The sequence below is a fragment of the Cyanistes caeruleus genome, chromosome 1 (assembly GCF_971803275.1).
Source record: "Cyanistes caeruleus chromosome 1, bCyaCae1.hap1.1, whole genome shotgun sequence".
Taxonomy (NCBI): Eukaryota; Metazoa; Chordata; class Aves; order Passeriformes; family Paridae; genus Cyanistes; species Cyanistes caeruleus.
The window spans coordinates 42661222-42687120 of record NC_141701.1 but is presented as its reverse complement, the minus strand read 5'-3'; the positions used below and the strand labels follow the sequence as shown (position 1 = coordinate 42687120).

The 25899-nt window shown below is 39.3% G+C and overlaps 1 protein-coding gene across 50 annotated transcripts in view; it reads left to right on the top strand.

Annotated features, from left to right (window-relative positions):
- Positions 1–25899, top strand: part of DTNA (dystrobrevin alpha) — a 221610-nt gene that overhangs the window by 176774 nt on the left and 18937 nt on the right. For 9 of the 50 annotated variants that reach the window (XM_086888831.1, XM_086888996.1, XM_086888821.1 and 6 more), the window contains 5 exons: positions 1486–1575; positions 14849–14936; positions 17385–17482; positions 18863–18976; positions 22176–22272. In XM_086888831.1, the coding sequence (XP_086744957.1) occupies positions 1486–1575; positions 14849–14936; positions 17385–17482; positions 18863–18976; positions 22176–22272 (487 nt within the window). Of the gene's footprint in view, positions 1–1485; positions 1576–7048; positions 7148–7780; positions 7874–14848; positions 14937–17384; positions 17483–18862; positions 18977–22175; positions 22273–23556; positions 23575–25899 lie in introns of all 50 variants that reach the window. The other 41 variants (XM_086888945.1, XM_086889044.1, XM_086888939.1 and 38 more) reach the window with 14 other exon arrangements.

Here is a 25899-nt window from a genome sequence, read left to right as displayed (position 1 = left end):
GATGTCTTCATACTTGCAAGATACAGCAAGACATCCTTTCTCCTGTTAAATCATTCTGATTTTCATTAAAATCAACAAGGGAGAAGGAGCAGCCTTGGAATATGGTGACTGACCCTTCAGTAAACAAGCCAGGGAAGACTCATCAGAAACATAAATCCCAAAGAGGAGGTGCTTGCAGCTGACTGTGTACATTTTGACTCAATATTTTGGCTCATCCAGCCAAAATATGTGTGTAACATTTGCAAGCTGTCTGACCCCATCTATGTAAGCCTACAAATGTACACAGGTAGGAAGGTGGCAGGAAAATAATTTCCTGCTGCCTTAGGGAAGATGAGCAGTGTATCTTCCTTGGGTGCATTTTATTGCTTGATTGCTGTGTGTGTCCATGCTTCAGCATTCCCAAATGACAAAACACAATCTCTGGGTATGCACAGCTACATATTTTAACACCAAAACTAAACCAAACTTGCAGTGTACACTGCAAAGTCAGACTAAAGATGGTTTTCTATTTTCTTGATTTATGAATTTTGTTACCACAAGCTGTAAACTGTAAATTCACAGTGTTTTCTTAGTGCAAGTGGGTGTGACTGAGATGCCTTTTGAAAGCCAGTCCCAAAGCAGCCCCCAAGGCCAGATCTGCTGCCTATACAGAGAGACTGCAAATGCAGATTCATTTCTGTCATTGGAATATATGGGGGTTTATGTGCAAGGCAGGGTAATGTATTTGTAGCCTCTCCAGAAGAGGTCACTAAGAGCAGTGCTCTTTAGGAGCATTACTGATGCTTCTGTTTATTCCCAAGACATCCCTGTGTTCAATCAACAACAGTACACTTTGCTCCTTAGGCCAGGAACCTGCAGTAACGCTCACAGCACTGACTATTGTGCTGCTTGTCTTTTTTTGCCTGTAAAACCTGCCCCATTATTTTACTTTAGTCTTCTTTAGTAAATGACTGTCTTTAACTATCAGGTTTAAACCTATATGCTTCCTGAGCTGTTAGAATTCTGTTTTTTTCCTAGGAGACACTCCTTGATGAGAATCCCCTGAAGGCAGGTGATAGTACCACCCCCCTCAAATATAAGTACCCAGACTTGCTTTTAAGTGGATAGTGTGACATCCCCATACAGTTAAAAGTTTCCATGATGCAGCAGTCATTCTGGCTCTTTTAGAATTAACTGTACCCTGATACGTAAGGTAATTACGTTGATTGTATATTAGAAGTTTTGTTTTTGTTTTTGTAACTTTTGTTTCATTGGCATAGCAGGATTTTAGGAGTCTTGACAGCTTGGTCTCAGTATTTTTATTTCTACCTTTTACAAATTTAATTTGCATCTTTCTGTTGGAAAGAAAAAGCTACCCTACAAACAGCCAAGTCAGTATTCTTTCTAAATAAATTGGATTGATTGTTACAAACCCTCTCTGAACACTCTGCTCTCTGTGTATTCTTTCTGAAGTATTAACGAGGTTTCATTGTTTGAATCATTCAGGTTACTTGGGGGTATAAATGCAGCCAGTCCTGTGGCTGATGAGCATTCTCTTATAAAGCTGTATGTAAATCAGCTTCACAACAATTCACGGTCAGTATGAGAGCACTAACCTACTAATCGCAGTAGTTCTGTAGCTCATGCACTAAATCATTAGCAATTCTGCTAAACTACTCAAAATATTCTTTAGGAAGGTTCTGATGGGCTAGAGGGTTTCTGTGGCTCTAATTAGTCTTTTGAATAAACTTCCTGCTGGCTGTGGGCTTTGCCAACTTCTCTTGCTTCTGCGCAGCACAGGTCTTTTATTTTACCCTTTCATGTAGGATTAATACTAATGTGTCCAGTGGAAGTTGGAAACATTGCTTTTGAAAACTGAGAAAACTACACCTTTATGGTTTCATACATCGTCAGTGTATGATTTGCCTGTTGTGTTCTTGACCAAGGAATGAAAGAGGCTTGCACAAAAGCCTGGAAATGATTCCAGGTCTCACAGCCAGCCTCCTCTGCCTCAGCTCTCGCTGTGGGTGGCTGCTGTTCTGCTTTAAGTGCTGCCTGCCAATAACCCTCCCCAGACCCCTCAGCTTTGCTTTTCAAAAGCACCACAGGAAAGGCGGATTTAAGTCCTACCAAAACTAATGAAAACTTCTCATTCACATAGTGAGTGCTGGATTTGGACCCATGCCTCTCATTGCTGCACCTTTTTCCAGCATTCCCTCACATCTCAGTGACCTAAAGGAAGAGCCTATTTCATTCTGCATAAAAAAACATGCAATTGCATAAGAACAGTTTCCCCATCTTTTTTTATGTGGAGTGGAATATCCTTTACTTTTTTTTTTTTTTAACTAATCCACAAGCATTAACTATAATTCAGTAAGAATTATCGATATGAAGGTACTTCTCTGCTAAATGCCAGGATCTTCAACCTGGGTTAGACTAATAACTGTATCTTCACTCATTCTTTTAAGTTTTACTGTTACTATAGCCCTGGGAAAATCAGGCCTCATTAGTGGAAGCTCACCCTCTTGAACATCAGAGAAACAGACTTTGATGGCTCTGTTTGAAATTGTGCTGATTTTATATTAAATACTCCATGATTCATATTATAATAAGAGGAGTACAAACTGTAGAGTAAAATTTCTAGCTGGATGTAATCAACACTAAAAGCTCTGCTGGCTGTGTTTTTACTGCAGATAACTTATGGTTACTTTAATTTGTGTTGCAGTCTAGTCCAGAGGTTTCAGATAGCTTGAAGTAAAGTTTTTACGTAATTTGAATGTTTATTCAAAGGAGAATTGGCAGAGAATGTCATTCATAGCATTCCCACGGTATTTATTTCAGCTACTTGTGTTCACGTAGGAACATAGCCATTCTAACCAGTTTCTCCCTGAAGCAGTAAATGCTAAATTCAGCACACCAGCTCATTGTGCTGCTGGAAATGGATAGCATCTCCTAAGTTCAGCACACTATCATCTTTATTTCTGGATACATGGATGAAAACTGGAAATTAACTGGGAAGATGGAAAATCTTGTTAGAGGAAAGACCTTTGACAATTGGTAAATGCAGTGACAAATTGCAGGGAACAGCTGTAAGGAGATGGAACATTATATACTATTTACACTTTAAATGCATCTGAAGCACAGATTTTGGGTGGGTACACAATTACTCCAAAGCTCAAAGGAAGTTGGGTTCAGGCTTTCCTAAAGATGCTTTTTAATTTCTTCAAACTGCTTTAGAATTAAAGTCCACTTAAAATTTCTGTGCTTGTTTGCTTAGTTTGAGCCAGCAAGTGCATAAGAGAGCTTTAATGAGAAGGTTGGCTTAGCAATTTACAAGCACCTTTCTTCTAAATATATACAGTGTGGAAATTGGTATCAACAATAAGCTCTGTGCAGCTCAAGAACAGCTTTAAAGCACTTGTGTTAGAAAAGAAGAAACAAAGAAGTCTGTGATCTTCTCCCAAATACCAAATCATGGTCATTTGCTGTGTTGACAGCTAACATGATTAAAACCACAAGGCCTGTAATTCTTTTGCTGTAGCTAATATTCAGGGGGTTTCTCTCATTTGTTTTTACAATTTCCGATAGCCTAGGGGGCAGCAGAACAAGAGAATATTACTGCAGAGTAGGTAATGTCCTTGCAAACCCAATAATTTGGATATGTTACATCTAAACAAGTAAATTTAGCATTATAGAAACTTTTGTCCAGTCAAGAGAAATAACTCTATATACTGAATTAATGTTTTTTTCCTTTTTTGAATAATTTTGTTCCCCAGCTGCAGTCTGTCACACTGACTTAAAGTATATAGCTGCCATAGTAATGGGTACAATCTCCTGCTCTTTCTTTATGGATGTTTTCTTTAAGCTATTGAATTATTGAGCTTCGGCAGGATAAGATGAAACAGAATGTTTTTTCTTGCATTTTTCTCAGTCCCCCTTCACAGCTAATGCATTTAGTTCTTCTAGAAGAGTAATAAACTGCAATAAATGGTGTGATGCAACACATTCTGGTGAACTTGAAATGACTTGGCAATTGGGTGATAGATAGAATGCGCTATGATACCAGATACCCATAGCCAAGGAGAAATTGAGTCTTACTTAATGCTGAGTCAGAATGGCTGGTGCCTTTTTTGAACTCCATGTAAAAGTTAAAGGAATTGGATATTCTGCCTAGGCATAAGAAGAGATTAGGCCAGATTTCTAGTCAACAACTAACTTGGAGCAAAACATACTGATTGCTGCTGTTGTCCATGTTCCTGTCTGTAAGGAGTGTGGTAGACTTCAACTGCATGTTGTCTTTGTATGTTGTTCTCAGAACAAGATGAGAAGCCTTGTTTCATCAGCAATATTCTACCTGGCTAAAGGAAAGGTTTTTATGTTTGATTGTTTAGTAGCCAGGTAGACACTAATGAGGGCATAACATTTACACCAATATTGTTAGGTCTGTATCTTTATAGACGTCTGCCCATGGCTGGAATGTTTGTCTCTGAATTTGGATGGAGAAGCATTATTTGGCATCTTACAAGGTGTTCCATTTTAGCAGGAATATATCTTTAAAATACCCGTTCGGTTGGAAACTCATTGTGCCCATAACAATCTCTGAAGTATTAGTTGTATTTTGGGGAATATGTGGAGGATGTAGGAAGATATGGAAGAAGAAGAAGAAGGAGAAATAACAGCTCTTCCAAATGAAGGACAGTTGAAGGTGGAATCAGGGACAAAGGTGAAAGGGATTATAAAGGAGGCAGCCTAACCTTGGTATCCAGAGATACTGAAATTATAAAAGAGCTAGTAAGCATCTGGAGGATAATAAACAAGAAATAATCACCATAGATTTGTCAAGAACAAATTGTATCAACCAAACTAATTTATTTCATTGACAGGATGACTGATCCAGTGGGTGAAAAAAAGAAGCAGCAGATACAATACACGTTGACCTTAAAAGGACTTAAAACAGTCCCAGATGACACAGAAGTACCCAAAGGAACTACAGACATAGGGAAATTATAAAAGAGCAATATTGAAAATGAACAATGACATTTTCAGATGTTTGCTGTGGCTTTAGGAGAAGGACATCTGCTGGGATTCTTCAAAGCTATCCTAACTAAGAAACTATGCGCTATTTTTCATAGTGACTTAATGGAAGCAGTAGAGTGAATATATCCAATTTGTAGATGCTACAAAGGTTGAAATAGTTATGGGAAGGAGTGCTTGGAGAGCAGTTTCTAAATAAAAAGAAGTAGCTCGGTAGCAATGATAGTAATTGATGTCCAAATGATCTGAAATCAATTACAGGAAATTCAGTAATTATAAGTGAAAAGTGCTGTAGCAAGGAAGCAAATAGTCAAATAAAAGATGGGAGCATAATTGGATGGATAGAAATATTTTAACAGAGGACCTAGCAGTTGCAGTGAACCACAAACTAATTGAAGTCAGCAATACAATTGTTAGATTGCATTTGACCCTTGAACATCATCTGGAAAGCCATTAAAACTCACTCCTCAGAGGAGGAGACATCTGCCTAGAGGTTTGCATGCAGTTTAGAGCAACAGCACAGGGGCAGATATGCTAACCAGCATATCTGGAGTCCAGAGGAGACCCCAAACATTAGAAAAATAGAGAAGACGTAACTCATGAGAAAAGGTTGAAAGATTAACATTTGTTTGATCAACTAAAAAAGAAAGGGACAGAGATAGGCATGGTATCAGTTGCTTGGTGAGTAATCCTTGCTTGCCTGTCTCTCCACACTTTGTGTGGCCTCTGGAGCATAGGAGGGAGAACTAGTGGTTGGTGAAGGGCACACTGTTAGAAAGCAAGGCACAAATTCTGCTCTGGGGCCTGTGGCCTCCCACTGTGACAACATATTTATCTGTACTTTTAGAATGGAAAGGTGCATTTTTGGCTGAAATGGCACATCCTGTACCCCTTGAATGCATTTTCCTTCTGTAACTGAGAAGAAAAGATGTGGAAAATGCATCCTTCTAGATGGCATGGAGCATGTTTATCTGCATGGATATTGCCCCAGTGGAAGTACAGTACACATAAGTAGCATGCTGATGGGCAGAGGAATGTGAAACAAGCATTTTTTCTTGCTGTGCTGTACAGCATTTCATACAGCTATCTTACAAAATTATTATAAATCAGTAGGCTTGAGTTCTTAGGATAACCTTTGGTCCCATTCTTTTCAGGACCCCACTGCCAACCTTGCCCTCCCAAAAGGAGGGGAATTACAAAAATTTCACCTCACTGAATTACTTCTTTGTCCCAATATTGAAGGTTTTGAGGATTTATCATACATCACATTTGTGCAACATCATCTACCTACACACACAGGTGGGATGCACAGGTGCGCAGGTGCATCCATGCTCATGTACCCATGAGGTGCCAAACAAAAAAAAAGTGAATATTATTTAAAAAGAAGAAAGTAAAATATAATATTGTTTTGATTTGTTGTATCTTAAACCAAAAAATGCTGCAGCATGAAAAAAAAAGAACATTTCCAATGTTTTCCATTTTTAGCCAGTGGTAGCTTGTTAACATGGATATTTAAGTGTTGGGAAGGATGCGGTTACTGCAATCCATTAAATACTGTAATTAGGAAAAAAAGTGTGTTTGGTGAACTATATATTATTTTAAATCAACAGAAGAACAGTACTTCTGAAAATTAAACTGCTGTATCCCATCACTGCATCCAAATAAACGCCTTTCCATAGATTATTGAAACCAACTTACAGTTAATGTGGAGAAAAGCAATTTAGCTGTTATGGTAAAGCTTTCCAAGCTTGAAAGCAGACCATGTTTATCTCAGTCTCCATCTGGAAAATACACCGGCCTTCATCTCTCCATTTGAGAGAAACACATTTTGTTTGTCATTTCTGTAGTGGAGACTTCAATAGTTTGCTTTTGGAGAACAGGAGGGAAAACTCGTAATTCCTGATTTTGCTTTTCCTGAGGCTTTCTAGAATTCCTTTAAATCTATTATTTTTATTCAGTCCAGAGCACTCAAATGAGCTTCTCCAAACTCTGTTCTATAATGAATTTCAGACATAACTGTTTACCCTCTTCTTAGTTTTCCTGTCTTATTAACTAGCTCTCCTTCCAAGAATACTGAAGTAGAGCAGAGCAAACTGCTGGCTAGGGCTGCTCCAGCTTTCTTGAAAGGCAAAGGGTAAGTTAAAGAGAGAGAGTATGTTCTTAACTTGCACTAACACAGCTAAACCAAAAACTTGTCCTCTATTTCTCCCATTTTTAATGTATTCTATATATATATCTTTCCTGAGAAAATTGTCATAAGCAATTAACCCAGTGAGCTAAATAAGGCATGTTTAAATATATTTATGTACACCTGGATGCATAAGGTCTTGATCAGACACTTCCAAGCAAATCAAGCTTGTGAATTCAGTGTGTCAGTCATGCATGTTATCTGTATTACTGTTTGTGTGCAATATATAGTATATTGGAACAAATAATGCTGACCTCACAATTTGCTTTATTATGTAATAAATGGTACTGTACAGCTCCAGAGCTTCAGTCCCTGGCCTGATCTGGCATCTCACTGATTTCTGAGAATGGCTCAAGTGGGATGCTGCCATCCTAAATCACTAAATACTAAACATGTAAATTATAATAATAACAAAATAATTTCTGCACTTGGTGTGTTGTTTTGTTTTGATTTTTTTTTCTCTAGGAACACTGAAGTATTCATTCCTAGATTCCCATTTCACAATCTTACTTGCTCCTGCTCTCTCTGTTTATCTCTGTGTCTGTCTGGACCACACCCTGTCCCCCGCCCCTGTTTCAGGTTACAGTACAGCCTCGATGTTGCAGACAGGCTGGCCGATGAACATGTGCTCATCGGGGTGTATGTCAACATGCTGCAGAGCAACCCCACACGGTTAGTGCAGGTTTGGCACCTCTGGGGGACCCAGCAAAGGGACCTTGCTCAGCCAAATGCTCCCACTGCTTCCTCCCAGCCACGAGCTGGAGCAGCTCTTCATGAGCACTAACCTGAGGTGAATGTTTATGGGTATGTCCTCCCAAAGTTGGTGGATTGTGGCACTGGCTGCTATTCTCTCTACCAAGGCTCGCAAGGTATTGCCAAGTATTGCAAATAATTGCTTAGTTAAGAATGGCTATGCAAATTGTTTGGGATACTGAGCTCTAGGCAGTGCAGGACTTGGTGGTGGCACAGAAATCTTCACACAGCAGTGATTAAACATGTTTTCTGTCGTTCTGATTGGGAACGGCGATAAAGAATGACACGGACTCTCAAGGGAGTCACATCAGGAGAATCTCTCTAGTTTACTGCTCTAGGCTTGTCTTGTAGACAGATACGTGGAAAAGTACAGAAAAGAAACTCTTACTGGTTAGCAAAGTGCTACATCACCATCATTGGTCAGTGGGGCACACTACCCCCCTGACTCTATCCTGCAAGGAAAACAAGAGGACAGACAAACAGCACCTGGTAGTTGTTTTCTGTCTCTGAGGATTGTTTTGAAATCCTCCTTTGAATTCCCAGGCTAGCTTCTCAGGCAGGACTGAGAGGCCATGGGCCTGCAGTTTCTGCAGCTCCCTGCAGCCTGTTCCAAAGCTAGCATCCATAGTTTTCAAGGTGTTAATTTTTGAGATCATATATAATTTGTAGCATCACCTTCTTTGAAAGTTAGAAACTGTAATAGTACAGAAATAATTAAATCATGATAATAATTTTCTTACTAACCTAGGGAGAGAAAATTTGGATTTTTACGTGTGTCAGGCATTGCTTTTAAATCTGCCTGGTTGCTGTATTGTTTGAATCTTGTACACAAATTTCCCCTTCTCTCATTTAGACTCAGGGGTTTTAAATAGGTCTCTTGAACATAATTCATTGTTTCTGCTGGAGTGATTATAGAGCTTCGTCTCCTAAACCCATCAGCTGTCCTGGCACTTGAGATGCTGGCATTGCAGCCCGCCATGTCAGGGAAGGAAAACGCTGCCTCACTTCTCCAGGTGCAACAGAATTCCATAGACTTCGCAGCCCTGTTCCAGCAAAGTGGTGAGCAGTATATGGCTCTAGAAAATGTGATGCTGAGCAGAAAACTGTACTGAGTTTCTACCAAAACTATGCTCAGGAAGTTTATTTTGCTCATAGCAAACCCTTCCGTCTCCTGTGCTGCTAGTGCAGAATATTTCCTAGATTAGAAGAAAGTCTCCATTTACTCCAGTATGTAGGAGGCAGCAGCAACTTCATTTAGGAAAGTGAATGGAATGGTTATCTGCAATCTTAAAAAATTCAATTCTACATGTAGCTCCTGTTGAAAATGGGTGTAATTTCTCATGCCCAGTGGATAAAAAACTCTGCTTCTTGTCCTGGATCTGCTTCTCTACTCTCTAGCCCACTGGCATGTGCCACTAGTGGAGGGTTGAAAAGGCAAACTAGGTTTTAATGAGGAAAATGAAAGCCATTTATCCTGAACAAAAACATTTTCAAGGGAAATTTCATTCCTGAAGAAGCACTTCCAGAAATCAGACTTGTTGAGGAATATTGACTCTGTGGCTATGAAATCAGGCTCTTGGGGGCATGTGTGTGACCAGTCATTGCCCACCCATGACTGAGGATAGGAATGTGCTGCCATTCGGTCTGCTGTGACAGGGAGAAGGAGATGTGGCCCTGGCTGCCATGAGTGACTTACTTGATACGGTTGTTCAGGAAGGGAGTGAAGAATGGACATTGCTTAGGGTAGTTCTTGGTGCTAGGCTGGTTTTCCAAGTGTGGAATTTTGGATGCCGTGTCTAGGATTCATTTAGCTTCAATGAGGGCTACCAGTTCCTCCCAAGACCTCTTTGTGGGTACCTCGCCTCATCTTTACTGTTTTCATCCTCCAAATTTTATTCTTTATATTCCAGCCTGTTCCCTCAAGGCTTTGAGCCAACCTCACCAAGTCATAACACCTTTGTTCCTAAATATGAATATATAAATCATATGCCATGATAGCCAACATTTATTTGGTTTTGAGAAATGAATGGGAGAGTGACTGGTAACGACCTTAATTGTTTAAACAAGTGATGCAAAGCATAGTACATAACATCTGATTACTGACATTAAATCACTGCAGTCACAGCATCCTGAATGAGAAACAATCTCAGTTATTTGTATAATTAGATTTTGACAGAAACATAACCTAGAGGGACAGCAGTCTTAGTCAAGCATCAGACCATGCGGCATTGCCATTTTCTGCTTTGTTGGACTGTGACTGCTAGCAGAGAAATAGAATGGTTACATTTTGGTAAAAACAAGAACAGTCTTGCCATCCTAAAGCTCCTGTGTGAAGCCAGTTTCTAGAGGAGTAGGTGAGACCTCTGCAGGAAGCTCAGCTGCTGCATCTCAAAGTCTGGGGTGGCATCTTCAGGCAAAACTGAACTTCTCCTGCCCATGCCCTGATGCAGTTTGCTCAGAACTCACTTGTGTCAGGATGGTGCTGAGTTCAAGTTATTTCACCCTACATCTTAAGGAGATTTGATAACCAAAATGGGATAGCTTCTGATTTAGGGGAGGCTGCAACTGGCCAGCTTTGCTGTTCGATCTGCCTGCAAAATACTACCTGTACCTACCCAGACATCAGATAATTCAAGTGCTTTTGGCAGCCAAAGCTGAGAAGAAGGATGATTGTAGCTGGACCTTTATCTGCAATAAAAACCTGCAGAGATACTTTGTGAGCATAATACATCTGAAGAGATGCATACATTTCAAACATTTCAAAACAAAACAAGATTTGGGTTTTTTTAGATACAGAGTCAAGCTAATTTATAGCTAATCATCAGTCTAATATAACCCGGTATGCCTTTAAGTTCAGACAGTATTTATATTTTGGGTTTTGTGTGGTTTTTTTAACTCATTTAATTAATTTTCGCTGTTTAACTTTATTTCTCATCTGCAGTTATCTGATACCGCAAGTAAAAGTACAAGTTTTCCTTTATAGCTAATAAGCTACTTGAGGGTTTTTTAGAAGCCAGTACTCCAGAGCAAATTAATAATCAAGAGGAAGAATTAATTCATTTTTTATAGTAACTCTATGGGTAGGAAAAATAGCCCTTAGCCAGATGTTTTGAATAGTTTAATTGCAAAGTCTTTTTTAGTATTTAAAACTAATATTTGATACTTACTTTAGTTTATCTGTAGTGTCTGATTCTTAAAAAGAAGTTTTAACTGCAAATAGTTTCTGTTTTTGTGAGTTAGAGACTTTGCCTAGCTTTGAATATTAATTCCATATACTTCAGTCTTTTTCTTTTCAGGTACAGAAAAAAAATAAGAGGTTATTTTGGTTCCATAGAGAGCTGTTTTCTGAGGTTTTTATGTTATACTGCATAGTACTGTGTGAATCCTATTTCTATATAAAAGTGCTGTGCTATTCTAGGACATTTTAAAAAATATTTATTAAGGAGGTGTGAACAACTCTAGGTGGAAAGGCTGCTTTTATTTTCTTTTGAAAGAGGAAAAATATTCAGAGACCAGTTGCTGCAGAGGAAATAGGCATTTAGCTCCCTTGAACAGAGTTAGTTTTTGTGATTATTCCCACACAGCTGAGTGTTACAATATTTTGGTGGTAAAATCCTGGTGATTCTAAAGTAAATGGCGAGTCAACAGTAGCAGAGGACTCAGATGATTTGTCTGGGTTTAAAGTGTCTTAAAACCAAGCCAATTTTGAAAGTGTGGGAGTTAAACAGTCCTCAGAATACTTTGGGTGTGTTGCTGTTAGGCCTTTCTTTTTGTTTTTGTGGTTTTTTGCAGCGCCTAGAAACCGACCCTTTAATTTGTCCATATTTTCTATAGCAAATTATTTATTAAACAAGGGTTTGTAGAATAAGAGCATGTAATGAAGACTGCACTGATACATCTGTTGCAAAAATTTTACAAGAGACTTTTCTAACCAGTGGTGACGCAGTCGTAAAACCATCGGGGAACATCCATATCAGCTACTGCTAGGTGCCTAGCTGCAGAACAGGCTGGACACATCTGAAGTCTGAGAAACAGCAAAGATCCTCCAGAGTCACTCCTTTGCTCATAGGTTGTCATGTTTTTCATCCTTCACCTGCAGGTTTGAGATCCCTTTTCTTATTAGAGCTACCATAGACCACTGAAGTCCTATTGTACAGGTGCTAACATTGGATATTCACTCTATAGCTGAATGGTGGTAGGTGCCAGACCTATTATTGCTATTATAAGGTCTTTAAATAAATAGTCACTGCAGTGACCAATGGAGAAGCAGTGTTTTTTAGAAAAGAATGAACAACAGTGGGGTATTTGTATGCAAAATGTCCACTTTCTCTCAAAAGGATGCCTGAATCATTCCCCTGGAGTCACAAATCCTGCGCACACATTCGTAATATTTTAAACCTTTTGTGTACAGTTGTCTTACTTCATGGTTTTCTGTGAAGTTGGTGAAGTAAAACAGAAGTGAGTTGTGGTGAATCTGAGAAATCTGAGACATAAAATTCTTGGCAGTCAATGCTAATGCTGCTGTACATACTTCTGTGCTAAATAGTCACATAGAATAGGTATATTCCAGAAGTAAATTTATCTCAGACATTGAAATTTAATTTTCAAAGCTTTGGGGGTTAGTGATTTGCAGCATTCATAGACCAAATTTGACGCATTGCTACATCTACTTTATGACATCCACCCACACATAAATATATATCAAAGATAATAGATACAAGTAAGACTCAAAAAGCTGCAGTGGCTCGGTCATTCAGTAAAGCAGTTGGCTTAGGTGTTAGCTCACATCTCAGAACTCTGGTGCAGATTGTTACGCCAACAAGTGGAACCATAATCCATTTTTCCAAGATGGATATGGTTGCACATTGCCATAAAAAGGAGAATTGATGCTGAATGCTTGCTGTTTTCACAACCATCTGTTAGGATGCAATGTTATAGTCATTATGGTAAAATTAAAAATTAATTATGCTGTCATAAAAGTAACCCTTATTACCCAGTTTACATAACTTTATGTGTCTGCAAGAGTTACTCACTCCTTTCTTTCTCTGGATGACATATTAGTACAGTAAGCATGAGTATGTAAGAAGCAGAACTGTATAAATTTAGAAAAATGCCTTTAGCTTTGGTCTTTCCCAAAGGTATATCAGTTATCCCACCAGAATCTCAGTAAGCATAAAATTAAGCTGTATATGTAACAAAACAAACATAACCAAAACCAGAAAGCCAATGTTCATCTACCACCAGAAGTCTTAAATGCAGTCTGCAGCACAAGTTTTATTTACACAGAACCTTTCTGTGTCTCACTTCTCAGAGCTTTACTGGTTTTCTAAACTTCATGTTTGTGGTCTCACAGGTTATTATCAGAATGAGAAAAAGATGATGTTTGTCTCTTGCATCAGTAAGCTGCAAATCCAAGACACCCAGCTTTAGTTTCATGATCAGTGAATATCAACCACTAGCTCACCTTTCAAACATAACTTTTAAATCCCAGTGGATTTAATCATGCCAATCAACACATGTGCACTGTAGTTCCCTGAGGGACATGGGGATATGAACTCACTGAGAAGTTTCAGAGAAATACTCCTTTTAAATATTTCAGTTCTTCAAAAGCAGAGCTTTTGGCACAAATGCCATTTTCCTCTGGAAGGCTTTTCAAGTTCAAGGTACAATTTCAGGGGAAAAAAAATCAGAATAAAATCCCATGCCCAGACTCTTTTGAAGCTCACTTGCCAGCAATCAGTTGCATGCCCAGAAGAACCCATGGGCAGGGAGATGTGTTCCTGTTTCCCTTCAGCCAAAAACCATTATACAGCTGCCAAAGGATAAGAAAAGAGGCCAGACTTGCCTCTGTCTGGGATAGTCCACAGGCAGCCTTGTATTCCATGTGGCAATTCCACATTCCTTTCACCTCTTCTTAGGGACATCATTTTTTCTCTCTTATACACATTAAAGTAATGCAGTATAAGATTCTAAAGCCCAGGATTATCCAGGGTCAACTAAGTCCTCTTCAGACTTCTAGTTTTGTTAGTTTATTAATTTTGATGGTTGTCTGCAAACTTCCTGAACGTTTAGAAATAGTGAAGATTCTCACTATATTACCTTTTTCCAGCTCATCTGACTGTAAAATAGCTTCATTTTAAAATAAAGACAGCTGGAAAAGTATTAACCTGAAATATTTTCATTTTATATTCTTGGGGGAGAAAAAATAATAAGGTGCAATATTTTAAGGGAATTCAACATATTTGCTGTTAGTTTTTACTAAACTAAACTGTTTTGGTTTCATACTTGCTGATCACAGTTATGTGACACTGTGAAGTCTTGCTCCCAAATAGCAAAAAAACAAGAATAAAAGAGAAAGCATGATAATAAATTTGTAGATCAGTGGTTCCAAACAGTGATGCATGAGATCTTGGTAAGTGCCCTGCAAAACTGTCCTAAACACTTTTTCCTGGTGCAAATACAACAAAGCTTCTAAAGTTTTTCTCAACAAACACTGGGGCTTCTAATCCACTATCCAAAAAGTAATCAGTCTTTCAGATAATATGACAAAGCTAAGTTGCAAAATAAATGCTGACTGATGGTTCCAACCATCTCCCAACCCTGTTTTGGGCAGAGCAGCCTACAAGTTGCACCCAGTACAACTTTTACTGTGGGTTACTTGGCTACTGTTTTCCCTCTAAGGGAAGGTGCTGCCTAGGCCCTTAGAGCTGATTTTTCTAGGGAAATTGCCCTGTCTCTTCTCCCCTTTGCTCAATTAACATCAGCTGTTCCTGATTTGGTGGTGTTTGCTCCTTTGTTCTGACATGTGGGGGTGTGAGGTGGTGGATGGCTGAGGCAGTGGGTGTTTTTGCTGTGTATAAACCTGTATTCCCATTTGCCCCTCCCCCTGAGCAGCGTCCTTGACAGTGCAAGTCGCCTGGATGAAGAGCACAAGCTGATCGCCAGGTATGCAGCAAGGCTGGCAGCAGAAACTTCTTCATCAGTAAGTGTTTTAATTAAGGGAAGGTACTTTCCTTCTGTCATGTTCCAGGGGCTTGGCAAGATCAGGGAAATTACATCTGAAGGTCTAATGATTAATGGATTCTTTTTCCCTATTCTTTTCATCAGAGGCTGTTATGCTTTAATAATAACACTTTTATGCAGTCCACTTAATCCAAAGAATCCACATGCTAATGCATATAATCTATATACTAATGCAGTGGTATTTAAATAATTGTATCAAAGGGAATTTGACATCTTGAACTCAGGAAAGGCTATAAAATATTGTCTGGACTAGCTTTGGTTAAAGGTTAATGAATTACTGCATTGGAAAAATGGGGTGGTGAATCCATTTTACTCTATAGCTCAAATATCACAGCCACTAGGGCCCTAAGTACTAAGGCTATTAAAGAATGTTCTTCAGCAGGATGACTGTAATGACCCCCTGCATTTAGCCCTGGCTCCCATTTTCATTTCAGAGCAGTGATTATTCTGCTCTCTATATCCAAAGACAGAAGGTGATGACAGGCTAAAACCTCTCTAACTGCATTTGGGAACAAGAGAGAATGAAGCAGGAACCCAATCAAAGTATATAAAATCTTAAATGGTACATAGAAGGTCAGGCAAGCTACTTGTTTTCTATCTCAAACCATTTGATAGAACAAGGGACCATGAATGATGGTTAAGTGAAAAGCAGCTTGTCTGGAGTGCCCAGAAACATTTTCATGCTGAGATTTACACTGTGGGGTCAATTGAAAGGGTGAAATTGGGCACCACATGTCATGTAAAGACACTGAGTCACATTCACGCCAGGTGAAGACAAATCTGCTGCCCCATGCAGATGCTGTCAGGGAGATTTCACACTACCTGCAGCTGCCTGGAAAGAGGGGGTGCAGACCAGCCCACATCAGTCCTTTCCAGACATGTGACACAGTGTTTCAAATTTAAGACAACCTGTAGATGATGGTCTTATTTCTGAAAGACATAAATTCTTTATGGGAACATGATTCCCATTAATAATGTCTCTGGTTAAAAATCAGTCAACATCAGTTCCATATAACATGTGTCCTTGATGTGGGGGAAAACAGTATAAACAGAACTGACTTGAAGGAAAACACTGAATTTCTCATTGCCATCAATCTTTGCTCTTGGAACAAAAGAGACAGAAGGAAAAGAGAAGGTTTCTATAGAGAGCAATCTTTGCAAGCAAAAGAGTGACACCCAGTAGGGGCAGTGGAAATTTTTGCGGATGGTCATTCTGGCATTTAAGGAACTACATGTATTAATAACAGTGGTCTTTCAGGACAATGATCCTGATTCCTCCTGTATGAGTGATGACATCCACCAGCATGCATCAGTTCTTTATGCACTGTTCTGCTTCCCTCTGGTTGATGTTATGGGAAAATGTATCCATAGCAGAAAATATAGTACATGGTTACATGGGAAACAGACTGTCCTTCTCCTACAGACAGTCCTAACCTGTGTTAGGTTTGTTAGGCTATGGAGATGTATCCTCATCCTTTCTGAGGGTCCACTTCCTGCCAGAAGAGGGGCCTGGCATGACACAGAATAGTGCTTCAGAGTTACACTTCACAGAGCTTTTTGTGCTGAGGAACCTTCATACCACAGCTGAGCTCAGCAGAGTATTCTTAAATATCTGATTTTTTCATGTTGGAGTTAGAAATAAATGGGTATCTTTCATAGCTGTGAAAACTTCAAAATGTCCTGCTCTGTGTTACCATTGTTACAGTACTGAAATGCAGGAGTGTGAACAAGAAAAACAATGATTAATTATTGCTGATAAACATGCAGTAAGAGCATAGTCCAATGAAGCTGTAGTGAACACTGCATAGTTTGGTGAGAGACAAATTCCCATCTCATTTTATTGGGGGGAAAAATGATTTCGCTGTAAGTGAAGGACTAGGGAAAGAAGTTTTCTGAAGTATCATGAGAGCATGTAGGAAGACATGGCTAAATGGGCCACATAGCCAGACTGAAATGAGTGCTGCTTTCAAACTGAAAATAAAACCTTACTTTTCAGAGAGTGAAGCATGACTGCAGTGGAAACACATCCCAGTCTTTCTGGGGGCAGACACTGGTTTTTGCTTCAGTGTATTCCTCTTGTCTGTAGTATCAAAATCAAGAGCCACGTTACAGCAACTACCTGCAGTGTCAATGCCTTTTATGATAGGTTCAGAGGAAGCTGCATGAAAAAGCAATGAATGACAGGATGGTAAACGCTGAGTCTTATTTACTCTAGCACTTACTCTGCTTTTACTAGCAATGGTTCCATAGTGGTATAAGCACAACATGAATGCTCCTTTTTTTTAGTGGAGGCAAGCTTGGTGTACTGCACTTTGTGTAAGCAGATTTCACAGAACAGATCTGTGTTGCACTCATGGTGCATGCTGGCTATTCCTCTTTCAATGCAGCCTTTTCTGTTTTACAACAGCAGCCGAGTCAGCAGAGAGGGGCGTCAGATATCTCCTTCACCATTGATGCAAACAAGCAGCAAAGGCAGCTGATTGCAGAGCTTGAAAATAAAAACCGGTAAGGATCCACTAAGTTACCTGGTTTTGTCCAGTCCCACATATTACTTACGTGCTTGTTTCTTAGCATTTTTTACCACCTACATCTGTTCAGTGTGCTTATACAGGTACATGCATCTCCCCCTGCAAAAGGACAGAACACAGAAGGGTCCATACAGTAGGATAAAGGCTCTGAAATCCATAGCCACCCCATGTTTTCATAAGTGTACTGTCCAATGACATGATATAATCATGGATACTTTACTGTTTGCAGCTGCTGTTTGTTAAGAGTTTAAAAAAAAAGCCTGTCCTGTTTCTAAACTGGATTAACTTTCAGTTGGATTCTCAGTAGCACTATAATATGAAATGATAAAAGGATCAGTCATGCTTGTAATGTTATGCTCCCCTGCTTTTATTCAGGAAAAAGATGATTAAAGCTCTTCAGAACACAGTCTGCCTGGGAAAGGTTCGCAGGAAGATTAGCAGCAAGTTAGGCTGCTGATCAAATGAGACAGGAGGTACAGATGTGACTGAGATTGAGAGAGAGTGTCCAGGAGAAATAGGCCAGCTGACCCCAAAAATTACTGATGCCTGTTTGTTAACAGCAGAGAACCTGGCCCTGGGTACCAGACTGCCTGATGCCATGAGATGTATGGCAGCAGAGCTCTGCTTTTAGTGCCGGACCATAAAACAGAGGCTAGCCCAGACCAGATGGTTTCCTATTCCAAACTCTGCACTGCCTTCTGTCACCATGTAATGAGCACCACCAGCTCCAGTCTCGATTTGCCTTTCATAGTTCGAGGCTGCCTCCTGACCGTCTGCTTCCAGCACATTGTGAAGAAGAGACAAAATTCACAAAGGTTTCAACCTTCTGCTGTGAAGCTTTGTATTAGCCTTTTGACAGCACTCCAGGGCTCACAAGCCTGTCGTAACAAGTCTTTTTAAAGTGCTCTTCTATGAATTGTCAACTGTTCTCACATCTCTGCTTCCATTAAAAGTGTTTTTAAGGGCTAAATATTTCCTCTGATACTCTACAATGTCCAAAAAGGTTGCTTCAGTTTTTTTCAAGTTCATGAGGTGCTGGAAATGTTCATGGTGAAGAATTAAAAGGGAGCAGTTCAGTCAAGCATAGAACTGTTTTATGTCTACCTCTGGTTTTGGGGGGGTTTTGAAGAACGATTTCTCTTTATGGCAAAATCCTTAGAGTTAATTTAGAAAATATCCAGAGCCCTCTCCTGTCACTGAGGTCTTCTTTGGTTGGTTGCAAACAAGTCATTTTATGTACATCTTCATTGATTAAAAGCTAAATTCAGTCATACTTTTTCACCTCTTGCAATGTCCAGGGAGCTAATTTTGTGAAGAATTACTGACTTAAAGTCTTCTGCTTATTCTCCTCCCCAAGAGAAATCCTGCAGGAGATCCAGAGGCTGCGACTTGAACATGAGCAAGCATCTCAGCCCACTCCAGAGAAGGCTCAACAAAATCCCACTCTTCTTGCAGAGCTCCGGCTCCTGAGGTAGGTCCATGGCAATAAAACCTCTGGCCTTGACAGGGGCCAGCCAATCATTCTCAATAAGAGAAGAAATAAAAGATAAGCCTGTCTTACGGTTTTGGAGGCTTTTTTAAGTGAGTTAGCCAATGTGTATTTTTTATCCATTTTTGGTGCATCCCGTTGTCCTAGAAGTAATTAAGGTTATGCTTTAAATTGTATGCATGAGAAATCTCACATATTAGTCCTCTACATTAAATTAAGCATGTGCATTAGTATTTGCAGAGTTAGGTCCTTAGGTCATTTGGAATAGGTCCTCACAGCCTGGTCCAAATGCCATTAATTATATGGGGAAAAATGTTCAGAACAAATGCCTTTACAAAGATTTCTAGTTTATGCTAAAGAAAATACAGAACAACATGAAAATACAGCCAGAATTAGATGTTAATCTTTGGAAATTTCCCCCATGTGTTGAACTCTCAGGAGAGGTCATTTCTCTTCATGGTGCAAAACCAGGCTGCAGAATGATCCTGTGAAGTGTAAAGTCTTCTGCAGCTGCTGAAGATTTAGAGGCTCCTACCTCCAGTTATCCCACCAAACTAAAAACATTAATAAGGATGTGATTGCATGTTAGTTACAATACTCTACATGGATTTACAAATTTCCATGTATATCACGTTGAAGAAGTTCAATTGTCATTGGCCCAGATCCATAGGCTCCCTGAAAGTCCTGAAATTCACATTGTGAGAGGCAAAGAATCCAATAAGAACTATTCAAAATGCTCTATATGAATAAAGAGAGTGTAAGCACTTCGATTCCACTGGAACAATGCTCGATTGCTCTGCCCCCTGACTAAAGAACATTTTCTGCACTTATCAGCTCCTCACACAACTAATATTTTAGTGGACTGGTGCATATCCAAAGGAAATTACTGTAAGAAATTGTGATAATTTTTTTCTTTATAAATACTTAATAGTTTTATTACAGAGTTTTCCATGCAAAAATATTTTTCTGATTCACAAATTATTACTTTGTATTTCCAATCTAAGTACAAGTTAGCTTCTTCATTTCTATGAGTGATTTTAATCTGTAATTACTTCTAGAGATCTACAGGCAAGTGGCATTGTGTGAGGCATATAACACTGCCTGTCATGAAAATGTGTACACTGTAAAATACACCAATAATGTAGCTCTTGTCCATCAAACTGAAAGTCTATTTTCAGCAGGTTTAGGAAATCACCTTTCTATGTAGTTGATGAATAAAATTCATTATACTTAAAAAAAAAAAAAAGGGGAATGATTGTGCAGTGTTTGCAGGCTGACTACTTAACTTTTCCCTCTTTTTAATTTTGATATACATATTAAAGCATAATACCCCTATTTTATTTTCTTGATACTGAATTCCTCTACTATACCTTCCCTGATTTAATATGCTGTGTGAGAAACAGAAAATACCTTTTAATCTCTGGATCTGAACTGCTTTGCATTCCTTCTGAAATGTTCACCATTTTGCAAGGCAAAAGTCTGACTTAGGATTTACTGGGGAATTTTGACACCACCTCAAATTCCTAGATACTTAAGATGGCACAAGGCTGTTCTTATGTGTAAAACAGCAGGACTCAGGGTAGCAGCCATGATTTATGTCTGTTACTCTGCTGATTTTTCAGGCCTGAAGCACTCAGGGCTGTATAGCAATTTAGTTCACACTGTGTTAAGAAATGCTGGAATCTGTAAACCATGTTGTGGGTACCTATCCCAGCATCTTTCACAAGCTGCTGTAGTGTGGCACTCACTGAAACGAAGTCCTGAACACAGCATTCCTTCACATTACCGGTGCTGTCTTAGAGACAGGTTGCAAAACCCCTTTCTTCCAAGAATCTTCTCTGGAGTACAGTGGGAGAAAAGCCTCTGAGGAGTAGTCTGTAAAGTGCACACCAGAAGATCTTGTCTCCCTGTGGAATGAATCTAAAACCCAGCAGAGCTCTGTACTAGGACCTGCCACTTTGAATTATACGGACCTTATTTTTGTTAGCAGTTTCTTAAACTCCACTGCCTTTGTATAGTTCATAGCATTTCCAACCATTACGTGTCTGGAAAAGAAAAGCCAGCACAGGCATTTTGTAGCAGGAAATAGATCAATCCTTCAGAAGAGTAAATGCAACCTGGCAGTGTTTCTATATGATCCTATTATATAGGTGAGAGATAGCACACGTGAGCAGTCCTGTCAAAATCAACGTTGACTGTATCTATAGTTGCTCACTTACAGTGAAGGCTCAAAATCAGGGTTTCATATTGCCCTAAATACAGGAAAAGTGCTTAAGTCTTGTTGGTTGCAGTGCTTTTCCATTTAGGATTAAATTGTCATATTTTATAGGTAGTACAAGGCTAACTTACTGTTTGTAAGTTATTTGCAATGCAATAGAGTATAAAATATACCTAATATGTATACCTTTTAATAGTAATGTTAATTAAATCATAACTTCCAAGAGGCAACAATTTCATTTTGTTTTTAGGTGGGGACCTGCCACAATTTAGTGATTTAACATGTGCAATGGAACTGTACAGAATCAAAGCTGTTCAGATTTTTGGGGACTCAGAGAGATTGTCACACTTGGAGTGGTTCAGAATTCACAGTCGTGCAACCAGCACTGGACTCTGAGAGCAAAGAGCTAATTTGCTAATTTCAAGCAGCTTTCTCTCTACTATGTGATAATCTTCCTCTTGCTTTCAGGGAAAAGAAAAAATATAGAGAAACAAAAGCAGATGACTGTGTGTTTTTGTCTGAATTTCTAAACTCTCTTAGCTTCTCTCATATCTCACTGTGTTCAGTGCCCCTGCTGTAATTTCCTGTCCTTCAGGGCATGGCTTTAATTTCTCCTGACAGCTAGTGAGGTTATTGACTAGAGAGTTCCTAAGCTAAAATTACCAGGCATTTCCACAAGGGAATATAACTCAAACTTGTTTGAACCCATTTGTTCTTTAAAGATCTGTGTCAGTGTCTGTCTTTTCCCTAATCACTCTTCAGTCTCACAAGGATTCCCAGTAAGAGGGAACTCCCTAGTCTTCACATAGCCACATTTCTAGGCCCTGTGCTGAATTCCTGCAGTGTGTTTGCTTTCCTGTGGTCTGTAGGCATGTATCCCATAGTAGAGCTGGGAAAACAATGCAGTTAAAAGCTGCTACTGCTGTGAGAGCTAAGCTCTGATCAGACCTGCTTGTTTCTCAGACAGCGGAAGGATGAGCTGGAACAGAGGATGTCTGCTCTCCAGGAAAGCCGAAGGGAGCTTATGGTTCAGTTAGAAGGCCTCATGAAACTGCTGAAGGTAAGGAGCTCCACCTGTTTTACTACCAAGGAAAACACAAGGTGAAGCGAGAGAGGAGAGGGAGGATATGTAACCACAGAATTCTGCAGAAACTGGCTCTTTCTACACACAAAATTTGGTTGTGTTTCCCTCTCTTTTTATTTTTGCCTTGGTCTTTTAATTCAGGGGTTTCTGATAATGCTCAGATGATGTTGTTCCTGTAGCAGTGCTGCATCATCATTGTCACCTACTGCTAAGAGGAGTAAGAAAAAGAAAAGAAACCAATGTGTAAAACAAGTCAACTATTTGCTCTAAGAAAAAACCTCAGCACTGTACACTATTATTCTCTGCAGCTGACAGTACAGAATCACTAGGCTAATTCCTTTAACTTCACCCTTGAATTAAAGTTTCTTTAACTTACTCAGTTGCTGGTTCTCTCAGATGAGTCATCTGACAACCGCATCTACCTCTCTCACCTCAAAGATGCTTTCCCTACAGCACTTGTTTCATTTACACAGATACAGAAGCAGGGCCTTGTTAAACAGATGAAACATGCCTCAACAAAGGATCTCAGTTAAGAATGAAGATACCAAAAAGTATATGCATTTTTAAAGACAGACTAGGGTAAAATGGAAGATGTATTTTTATTTGCAGCCCTGTTTTATCTGATGTGCTTCAGAGGACAGATGATGTCACAAATTCACATTGGAAGAAAGCACCCTGAGTAGCATGAGAGTATGTTTTGTTGTTGTCTATGACAGATCAAATGAGTTCATGGAAGTTCAGTGCAACTTGAGTCAAATATGGCTCAAATAAGAGCAGAAGGAATTTCACTGAAATCCATTTAGCAACATGTCTCCATTAAGATGTAACATGCATATGCATCCAAAGGATGAGTTTGACACCTTATGTCACTTGCCCATCCTCAGACACAGACTTCTGCAGCCACAGTGCACAAATTGGTGGTACCTCAGCTGCAGAGCCACTGAAGAGCCAGCAGATTTTTGGGTGCTGGAAGAAGGCAGGATACTTTTTGTTCTACCCATGAAATGCTGCAGTGCCACAAATAGCAGTGAAGGCTGCCTGCTGTTAATCACTGCCTGGACAAAGAAAATTTGGGGTAGGAAATGACAGCAGCTTTCTGCACACTTTCTGGTGTTTCAAAGTGTGCAGAGGTGGGACCTTAACCTGGTCTCATATCTTCAACTATCTTGATTGTACCTTTAACCCTGTGCACCAAATCTGGCTTTTTGTTCTTCACTTACACCTTGGCTCATCTCATGTGCTGATCCTCTTTTTCTTTAGGAAGAAGAATTGAAACAGGTAGCAAGTTACCTTCTCTTTGAAGGCCTTACTAACTCCTAAATGTGATTGTGTACCTGTGATTTGTGTTACTTCCTTTGCTTGAGAAGTGTGTGTGTGTTCTTTTGACCAAAATTAATGTATTGCAGTTCTTTGCCACATGTAGTGTCTTGGAGCAGTTTTCACAATGAAACATCTTAGTGCTTAGAAAGTGAGTCATGGCTACAAGGAATCCTCTTCTCACTCCTCTAAATTAAAACATGTAAGACGTAGAAACCACCCCTCAAATGTAGTGAAACCAACCTAGAATATGAATTAAATAGATATCATTTTGAAAAAGCAATGAGAAATTTTCTACTTTTGAGAAAAACATAACTGAGCTTAAATTAGTCAAGGGCAATGAGTTTGAAAGCCCATTTTTTCCAGAAAAAGTCAGGGCATAGTGTGCACATCTTTAAAAGTCAGCATTGATGCTGACAGTTCCATGAGTCTTCAGGGAAGAAGAAACATTTATTTGTTTTCTGCAACCTAGATCAAAAAGAGGAAGTATTTACATTAATAATAGTAAATTTCAGAAGATTTAATTGTTTCAGAGCTTTTCAGTATTGTACTGGATCTTGGAAATATTTTAGGCTTTTTAAAAAAGTCACTTTTCAGAGCGAAGTCTGATTTATGAGTTCAATAGAAGTGTTTCATTTTAACAAAATGCACTTCTTTCTGCTTTCATCAGCAGAAGTGCAGTCACAAGTCTGATGTGTTCTGTCTGTGGTACAGCATGCAGAGTTTGTAGGTAATGCTCACCTTCATTAAACCAACATATGGCTAATTTTTGTAGAGCATCAGTTTGTTGCACACAAAAAAAAAAATCTGAACAAATATCACTTCCATATGAAGGCTGTCTTTTTTTTGACTCTGAAGCTCTGTTCACAGAAGAGAAGCTTCCAGTGTGACAGGAGTTACCTTACCATATAAAATGTTCACTGGACAGTGTAAGTGAAAGCACCTTTTCAGGCTGCTATGAGGTATTTTTATGAGATTTTTTTTTCCCAAGTGTAATAGCCTCAACTGAATACCAGGTGATGATACTAAAGAATTACTGTCACCATTTCCATTTAATGATCCCCATTATGCTATGCCATTTCACGATCTGTTGAGAGAAACAGGATTAAATTAATTTCTGGAGGAATTCAATTGGAATGAGCAGCCTGGCAATTCATCTAAAGCTTATGAATTATCTATTTCTCATTTGCCCTTCCTTAAGAAAGGATAATGAGTTCTTCACATCCCTGTCGTTTGATGAGGCTGTGTGATTTCCTCATATGTCATCCCAGTTCAGTCCCAGCAGAGGGAGCAATGGGCTAAAACTGTAAAGCAAATTTTCATTTTAAACATTTTGTGCTAGGCATGCATGACACTTGATAGTGGGAAAACTTTCCTGTCGAGTGAGAGTTAACTTAAGAGCTGTAGCAATTTGACTAGGGATGGTGAATTAAATAAAATAGCTCAAAATTTTCCTGGAAGGCATGAGAACACTGATAGCTGCAACCAAGCACAACACAAAAGCTGAAGCCATCCAAATATCCACGGTGGCTGTGGTAGCTCCCCTTTCAGCATGCTTTAGTCCGTAGCTGGTAGAGCTGTCAAGCTTTGGGAGCAATTCAATGCTTGTTTTCTCTGAAGTTAAGGCTGGTTGTCATAGCAGATTTCAGACCATTACATCCAGCCTCTGAAAACCACTATTCTCCAGATAACCATTAAGCAGGAATCCAATCCTAATACCACTTCATTTCCACAAACCTGGGCTGAGGTGGATCTAAATGAATAAAATACATTGTTTTCACCTCTCTGAAGTCAGGCATTCGCTATTATCCTCCTATTTCAACTTGCTGTTCATCAGTTCTGTCTGATACTGCCCAAATACTATAAAAAATGAGGAGTTTTTCCTGGACAAGGAACTCTGAATGCTTCATCTTATTCAAACATTTCATGTTTGTTTATCATAAACACAAGATCTCAGTCATAGCTGCAGAGCACACAGAGGGTAAGCACTGGGTCTGCAGCAGCTTTCACATCTCTTAATTCCAGCCCAGAAGCACTGGCAGGCATTTGTTATTTTTAGTAAATAAAAGGCTCTTCTGAAGTCCAGTCCTGAAGATGACTTGATGATGGGAAGCAAATTTTGTCCATTTTTTTTCCTCATCTTTCTCTGAAAGTTCCCACTGTTGTTGATATTTCCAGAACAGAGATCAAAGGCAAAAGGGAGCTAAGGAGAAAGGCAAGTGAAAAAGGGCACTTGTCTTTCAGAGAGCTGAGAACCAAAAATTCTTTCATAAATGTGTTTCAGTA